At 38.6% G+C, this 8,609-nt stretch overlaps 1 gene segment (V, D, J or C); it reads right to left on the bottom strand.

Moving 5' to 3' along the window:
• Positions 1-7,464: 7,464 nt before the first annotated feature.
• LOC130875945 (immunoglobulin kappa variable 4-1-like) lies at positions 7,465-8,160 on the bottom strand. The segment is given in 2 exon segments: positions 7,465-7,898; positions 8,112-8,160. Coding segments are annotated over 2 exon segments (483 nt in total).
• Positions 8,161-8,609: the final 449 nt, after the last annotated feature.

Here is an 8,609-nt window from a genome sequence, read left to right as displayed (position 1 = left end):
ATGAAGACAATGATCTTCAACTGTAAACAGTGTCATAGTATTAGAGGTAGAAATGTACATTGTAATATGGTAGATGTATCAATACAATATAGACAAAGTTATAAGCATACTCATACAAAAAAAGAGGTAGTAACACTCACATTCAATATTCAATATATCAATATACAAGAAACAGTACCAATACAATTTTCTATAAACAGTAATTCACAAATACCAATCATCCCATAAAACCAGTTAATCCCCTTTCTTCTTCCTCTTCTTCTCATATATATATATATATATATATATATATATATATATATATCCCTAAGTCCATAAAAATATCACCCCATCCCCTCAACCCTAAACCAACCACTAAAAGATGTCCCTAACCCTGAGGGCAAACTCTGTTGGGAGAGGAGATGTCGTCCTCTAAGATTGCTTCTTGCTGACATGGGGGCGATGTTCTTCTTAGGGGGTCCTGTGAAAGCAAATGATGGTAAAATTCCCAATTTAACCTTTGACCTAAGAAAATTGTAACTACTCTCAGAGCGTTTTGAGAAGGTTCGGCCAGAGTGTTGTCAAAAATGTGCACCATTCAAAATTGTTTCATGTAGTTGGTACCAAAAAACAGGTCTAATATTAGCGCATTAAAAAAAAATCATGACGTGATAAAAACCAGATTGAGTTGATGTCGTGGGGCCCCATCTTCATCCTAGAAACTTCAAAGATTACTGTAGGAAAATTTGTTGCTTTTTATGGGAAATTTAAACATTAACAACGAAGACATATACTGACATATAAAGAAAGACACAGATATGAGGAAAGGCAAAGAAAGTTTAAGACATATATATATATATATATATATATATATATATATATAAATTAATACTTACAGAACATGTCCCTCCATCAGTAATTAAATATTCAGGGTCCCTTAAATTCTTTGAAGATGGGTATTTTCCTGTGGAAATAAGAAGAGAACCTTGCCCCCAACCTATCTGTATTACTTAACATCAGTATGATTGCCATCCATGTGTTTGAATTGTTATTTATCTTTCCCAACTGGCTTCTCTTCATCAAAACGAACCTTTATCAATTTTGACGGTATCCACAATTTTTCCTCACCTGTGGAGACAAGAGCAAATCCCCTTCCCCAGCACAGCACATCTCCTGGCTTCCATTGTGAGGTCAGCACATCTTTGAAATAAACTGGTTGATTTAGTTCAGTAGACTTTTCCATTATCCAATGTCTTTCTGCAGCCGATGTTCCCTTCTCATTAGCATTGAGAAAATTCAAAGTTAACAAAGCATTATGTAACCTATTTATGGGGGTGTTTTCCACCCCTTTCTGTTTGTTCAACATATCCTTTATAGTTCGATTTGCTCTTTCTATGACTGCTTGACCTGTAGGATTGTATGGTATACCTGTAACATGCTTGATATTGTAATAATCAAAAAACCATTTCATTTTCCTAGAGACATAAGCAGGACCATTATCTGTCTTTATTTGTGTAGGTATACCTGTGATAGCCATGACTTCTAATAAATGAGTGATTACTGAATCAGCTTTTTCTGAACTTAAAGCCGTTGCCCACTGAAAGCCTGAATACGTGTCAATGGTGTGATGAACATATTTTAATTTGCCAAATTCTGCAAAGTGGAACACATCCATCTGCCAGATTTCATTCCTTTGGGTGCCCTTTGGATTAGCCCCTGCAGGCAGTGGTGTTTGGTTATAGAAAGAGCAAGTAGGGCATTTCTTTACAATCTCCTTAGCTTGTTGCCATGTAATAGAAAACTCTTTCTTCAAATTTTTGTTATTAACATGATATTTTTTATGAAATTCAGAGGCTTGTAGCACACTACCAATCAATAATTGATCAATTTCTGCATTACCTTGTGCTAGAGGACCTGGCAGACCCGTATGGGATCGGATGTGTGTTATATACATAGGGCAAAGCCTGTTCCTGATCAAATCTTGTACCTGGATAAACAATGAGGTTAGTTCTGTATCATCAGGTATAAATTCAGCAGTTTCAAAATGTAAAATAACTCTTTCTGCATATTGTGAATCAGTAACTATATTAATAGGTTCTTTAAAATCCCTTAGCACCATAAGAATGGCATATAATTCTGCCTTCTGGACAGAATCATAAGAACTTTGTTCCACCTTACCCAAGTCTTCTGATTTGTAACCTGCCTTCCCTGATTTATTGGCATCAGTATAGAATGTACGGGCTCCAGTTACTGGAGTATCATGGACGATCCGAGGAAGGATCCAAGAAGTTCTCTTTATGAAGTTAAGCTTCTTGCTTTTTGGATAGTTGTTATTAATGTCTCCCAAAAAATTAGCACAAGCTCTTTGCCATCGTTCACTATCTTCCCATAATTTCTTTAGTTCATCAGCAGTGAAAGGCACTATAATTTCTGCTGGGTCTATGCCTGCTAGTTGATGAAGTCTCAACTTGCCTTTTATAATTAACTCAGAGACTTTTTCCACATAAGTTTTCAGTTTCTTACTTGGTTTATGTGGTAAAAAGATCCATTACAACATAATATCATCTTCTGCACTAAAATTCCTGTAAGGGAAATTTTTGATAGTAGTATGACGAGAATACAATCGAGCTCTGGATTTACCCTGTCCACATGTGCCTGCTGTAATTTTTCCTCAATCATTGTCAGTTCCTTTTCTGCTTCAGCTGTTAATTCTCTGGAACTGTTTAAATCTTTGTCACCATCCAAGGTTTTGTTCAAATGAATTATTAGATCAGGTGTTATCCCAATAGCTGGCCGTAGACTGGAAATGTCCCCTAACAGTCTTTGAAAGTCATTAAGAGTCTGTAGGTGATCTCTCCGAATTTGTGCCTTTTGTGTCTTAATTTTTTGCAAACCTTTTTTATAACCTAAATAATTAACAGAATCTCCCTTCTGAATCTTTTCAGGAACAATTTGCAATCCCCATTTAGGTAAAAGTATTTTTATTTCTTCAAACAGTCTGTTCAAGGTATCCATGTTTGAATCGGATAACAAAATGTTGTCCATGTAATGACATACTATCGATTTGGGAAATTTCTTGCGTATTATTTGAAATGGTTGATTCACAAAATATTGGCACACAAAAGGGCTATTTAACATACCCTGGGGGAGGACAGGCCAGTGGTACTTCCTCGAAGGTTGAGAATTATTATAAGTAGGCACTGTGAAGGCAAATTTTTCTCTATCTTCTTTTTGTAAAGGTATAGTGAAAAAACAATCCTTTAAATCAATAACTATGAGAGGCCATCCTTTTGGCATTAAAGAGGGCAAAGGAATTCCAGATTGCAGAGGGCCCATAGGTTGAATAACCTTGTTGATAGGCCTGAGATCTGTCACCATTCTCCATTTACCTGATTTTTTCTTAACCACAAATACAGGAGAATTCCAAGGGCTGGTAGATTCTTCTATATGTCCAGCATCTAATTGCTCTGTACCAACTGTTCTAATGCCTGTAACTTTTCCTCAGCTAAAGGCCATTACTTTGTCCATATTGGTTTCTCAGTCAACCATTTTAGAGACAAGGCTGTTGGTATCTCTGAAGGGACATCAATTGCTTGTTCTTGTACAGCCCAAATGGCCAGTTTTCTCCGTTTGTAATATCTTTTAATATTATCCCCAGAAATATAGGCTCTAGAAGTAGCAGGAATGTTAATTTGGGTATTCCATTGTTGTAAAAGGTCACGACCCCATAAATTCATTGCAATATTGGCTACATATGGCCTTAATTTTCCTATTTATCCCTCTAGTCCTATACATTCAACCCATCTCGTGCTCTGCCTTATTCGAGATAGGGTTCCAATTCCCAGGAGCTGAACATTTACATTCTGAAGAGACCAATATGGATGCCAAGATTCTGGGGTAATGATACTTACATCAGCACCTGTGTCCAGCACGCCAGTAATAAAAATGCCATTTACACACACTCTCAGCTTTGGTCTTTGATCATTTATAGAAGTTTGCCAAAACACACGTAACTCATCTTTCTGATCATTATTGCTTGTAACAGTAGGCATGGGGCTTCCTAATTGTCCTGATGAGTCACATTCTCTGTAGTAACTGGAAATGACTGAACCATGTTTGCCATGGGGGCCTGTGAGGCCCCCCTCTCACGTTTTCCATCTGTATCAGGTTGCCTTGTCTATCTCTTGTAGACCTGCACTCATTCGTACAATGTCTGCCCTTTCTACATCTTCTACATAAACCTGAAGGCTGAGTCCTCCTATTTCTGTTATTTCTAGGATGCATTATTATTATTTCCGAAAATTCGTTGTCTACAATTCCTTTTCATATGACCCATTTTGCCACAATTAAAACATTTGGTATTCTGATGTCTCCTTTTACCATTGGAAATTGCTTCTTCTACCCATACTTCAGTGCCATAGTCAAATATATCAACATTCAGTGTATGCAAGACCCATTCTTCCAATGGTGCTGATCTGAGCTTTAAAGGTCCCAAAATCCTTTTGCATGCCACATTTGCATTTTTATAAACCAAAGTCTTGGTCATTATATGTCTTGCTTCTGGGGCAGATATCCCTATTTGTACAGCTTTAGTCAGTCTTTGTAAAAAGTCACTAAAGGGTTCTTTCTGACCCTGTTTAACTCTAACAAATGATTCCATTCTCTGTCCTGGGTCTTGCACCCTGTCCCAAGCCCTTAAGGCTGCTGTAGTACACATGGAGAGTGTGTTTTCCTCCAAATTAGCTTGTTCCTGAGGGTCAGAAAGTAACCCCTCTCCTAGAATTTGATCTAGGGAAATTTCAATTCCCTTTGCTCTTTCCTGCTGTTCTAAAAGTCTAGCCTCTTGCCTGAATAAGCATTTCCATTTCAATTGCGGTCCACTCTCAGGGACAGCAGAGCTCAGTTGTAACCAGTCAGAGGGCATGTAGAACTGTAGGTAGAGCTTTGTGGGAATTGTCCTGGAGAGATTTACCCACAGATGTAGTTAAAATTTGCATTTCTACCTCTTGCTCTTCTTCCTCAGAATTTAGAAATTCCTCAATCTTTTCAATTCTATTCACCATTGCCTTCTGTAATGTCTGAATATCCTGTCCAGAATTATGTTCTAAAGCCTTCATTGAGGATTCTAAAGTATGAAGTTTGTCCATTAGCGATAACATCTCATCTTTGGACATAATTTTTATAGCATAAACCGTGCCTTCTTGTATTGACAATCTTTCCACCAATCTGTCATAAGCTTTAGACAAAATCCGATTGTCACATTCAGCAGTTTTGATTCTCTCAGTTAATGTTTCAGTTCCTACAGAAAGGGACTGAAGCTTACGATCCAAATCAGCTGTTCCCTCTTCCATAGTAATGAATTTCTCCTTAATATCAGCCGTTAATGTTTCAGTTCCTACTGAAAGGGACTGAAGCTTACGATCCAAATCAGCTGTTCCCTCTTCCATAGTAATGAATTTCTCCTTAACATCAGCCTGTACCTCTTCTAAATTTTGTTCAGTTTGTCGAGTTGTGTTAAACAAATATCTGTTCTCTGCCTGGAGAACTTCAAACTCATTTTTGAGAAGATTGTTGTCATTCTCAATTGTTTTTAAGCATTCAACCTCGTCTCGTAAAGACTTTATCATATTTCTATTATCAAACCATATAGTACCAAGGAAAACTACAAATCCCAGAAAGATCCATATCTGTGGGCTGACAGACACTTCTTTTAAAATCTCCCACATAGTACAATTGAAAAGGCTGTTAAAGTCTTGAATGGTAATGTTTTCAGACATTTTTCTTATTTATAAAAGAAAATTATTTACCTGTAATGACGTTTTCCTGCCAGTGGTGGCGAAAGAAATGCCCCTGAGTCCATGTGGTCTAAGCCAGAGTCGGTCTGAAACAATTAACTCAAAACAAAAATTATTGTACTGCCTGACAAGGGAAGGGGTTACTTTGTCTGCTGCTTTGGCGGCTTTTGCTTCAAAACTGAAGGTGCTTCTGTTTATTCAGGCAGTGAGGTTTTGGAAGACAAGCAGGGAGTGGTTAACTGCTCTGTGGGGTTCACTGCTCTGCGACTGTATCGTGGACTGGAGTGGGGGAAGGGAAAGTGAGCAGGGAGCACGCTGTGAAAGCTAGCAGGCTATGCTCGCTCAATCAGACTTCCTGAGCTCCGGTAACTAACTTGCTCGCAAAGGCTGGGAAAGATGGAGCTTGCGCCCCCCCTCCCGTGCCGGGGTGGGGGCAAAATAGCCGAGGTTGGACGCCAAAATGTGACGGCGTAAATGAATGCAAACAGATTATAAAAATATATACAGCTTTGCCGGGCGATGGTGGCGCACGCCTTTAATCCCAGCACTTGGGAGGCAGAGGCAGGCAGATCTCTGTGAGTTCGAGACCAGCCTGGTCTACAGAGCTAGTTCCAGGGCAGGCTCCAAAGCCACAGAGAAACCCTGTCTCGAAAAACCTAAAAAAAAAAAATATATATATATATATATATACAGCTTTAATAAGGAAATAGACTTACAGGACCACAGGTTCCCACGGAGAACAGGAAAAGCAGAGAAAAAGGGCTGCTGGGATCAAGCCCAGCAGATTTATCCGTAAACATTAGCCCGAGGCGAACACGCCCCCAATGGGTGGGGCTATATCCCTACACTGGGTTCTCACAATTCAATGATCTTTCCTTTTTTCTGTGTGCATAGTATTTTTATAGTGTATGTGTATGTGGGATTGTGTGGGCATGTTTGTGTGTATGTATGAGAGACCGAGAGATAAAAGTAGAAGGTTACTTGGGGAAGAAAGGATAGAAGGAAATGAAGGAGAAATGGGGAAGAATACCACATATGGTCAAAATAGATGCTATAATGGAAAAACATTGCTTTTAAGAAATTTGTGTATAAAGAATTTAAGTTAATAAAAGATTTTAAGGGGCAGCAAAATGGCTCACATACAAAATACACTTGGCACCTATCCTGATGTCAAATTTGATTTTATACCCAAAACCCATGGGACAAAGGGACAATCAAGCCCAAGCTGATCTTTGATCTCCACAACTAGGCCATGTCACATGTGCACCTAGAAATATGCACACACTTACACACAAATGCACACTCACATTGACATAGAAATATTAAAATGTAATAGAATGTAAAAGAAAAAATACAGAAGAAATTGAAACCACTAAGGAAGTATAAAAAAAAAAACCCTCTAGAATATGGAAAAGTATGAAACACCTTTCCCACAGTTTCCTTAGCAAAATACAGTTTGTCATCATCATGACTTCAGTCCAAAAAGTCTCATAATGGGTAGCAGAACTCTAAACTGCAGAAAGAAAAATCCATCATATTCAAGCAACAGAGTTTGTGATACTGTGTTACAGAAGGAATAAAAAGATAATACTGAGTCCTCTTCTGCATTTTTACATACAAGTTTTTCATACCAAAAGAATTAAGAGACATTGAATTCACTATATCTTGCTCAGCTTTGAAAACATTTTGGTCAGAGTTTCAGGCACACTGTCTCCCAGGCAGAAGGGAGAAGTGTGCATGTGCAGGACAGCCTGTGGTGCAGGCAGCTGCTGAGACTCTCAGAAGTTTTTGTTGGACGCTGAAGCACTGTGCGAGGAAATTCAGAAAATTGCATACAGTAGTAAACTGCCAGATCTTCAGCCTGAACACTGCTGATGGTTAGAGTGAAATCTGTCCCAGATCCACTGCCTATGAAGCGATCAGGGACCCCAGTTTCCCTAGTAGATGCATAGTCGATTAGCATTTTAGGAGCCTGCCCTGGCTTCTGCTGGTACCAGGTCAAGTAGTTTTTCTGGTTTTCGCTGTTAAAAAGACTCTGACTGGACTTGCAGCTGATGGTGACCTTCTCTCCTGCTCTCACAGCCATTGAAGATGGTTGGGTCATGATGATATCTGCACAGGCACCTGCAATAAGGAATATAAAATGAAGATTCATAATATGCAAACACAGAATATAGTAACAGTTTAAATTTGTCATTTAGTGACCTTGGAATGTCACCTTGTCCATGTATATCTTACACAATACTGTAAGAATTAGTATATCCTCGCATACACAGTAAATTTCTTATATACAAAGAAGTGACTCTAAAAAGATTAAGACAATTTTAAATTTCTCACCAGACACCCAGAGGAGCAGTAGCATGAGAACCTGGGTCTGTGACTCCATCTCACTCCCCCTTGCCTATCAGTTGTAGTTCTGTTCATAATAAAAATCTGGTTTATAAATTCTTAGCAGCTGGGTTGGCTTAGAGGGGCCATGCAAAGCAGTCAGCATATACATAAGGAAATGTCTGAGCAGTGTGTGTGAGTGGCTGGGCACAATCAACATGCAAAAATAGCACCAAAGTCAGTCTGAGTGATCACTGAAAGACATCAGATTTTGCTCTCCAACAGAAATTCATTAGGTACTCTGATAACAGCTTTGTGTTAAAATCCAAGACATATTTAAACCAGATTGCTTTTGCAGAAGTGTTAGGAAAGCTCTCTCAGATTAATAGCACTAGGGAAATGATAAAATATGTTCAAAAATTCACAAGAGCAAAAGAAACTTGGAGTAAGAAAAACATGAAGTAAAAGAAAGGATGGGTGGGGAGAGAAAAAGTGGAAAAGCATGAA

Source organism: Chionomys nivalis, chromosome 1 (genome assembly GCF_950005125.1).
Source record: "Chionomys nivalis chromosome 1, mChiNiv1.1, whole genome shotgun sequence".
Taxonomy (NCBI): Eukaryota; Metazoa; Chordata; class Mammalia; order Rodentia; family Cricetidae; genus Chionomys; species Chionomys nivalis.
The sequence above is the reverse complement of the archived record's forward strand: the minus strand, read 5'-3'. Positions and strand labels throughout refer to the sequence as shown.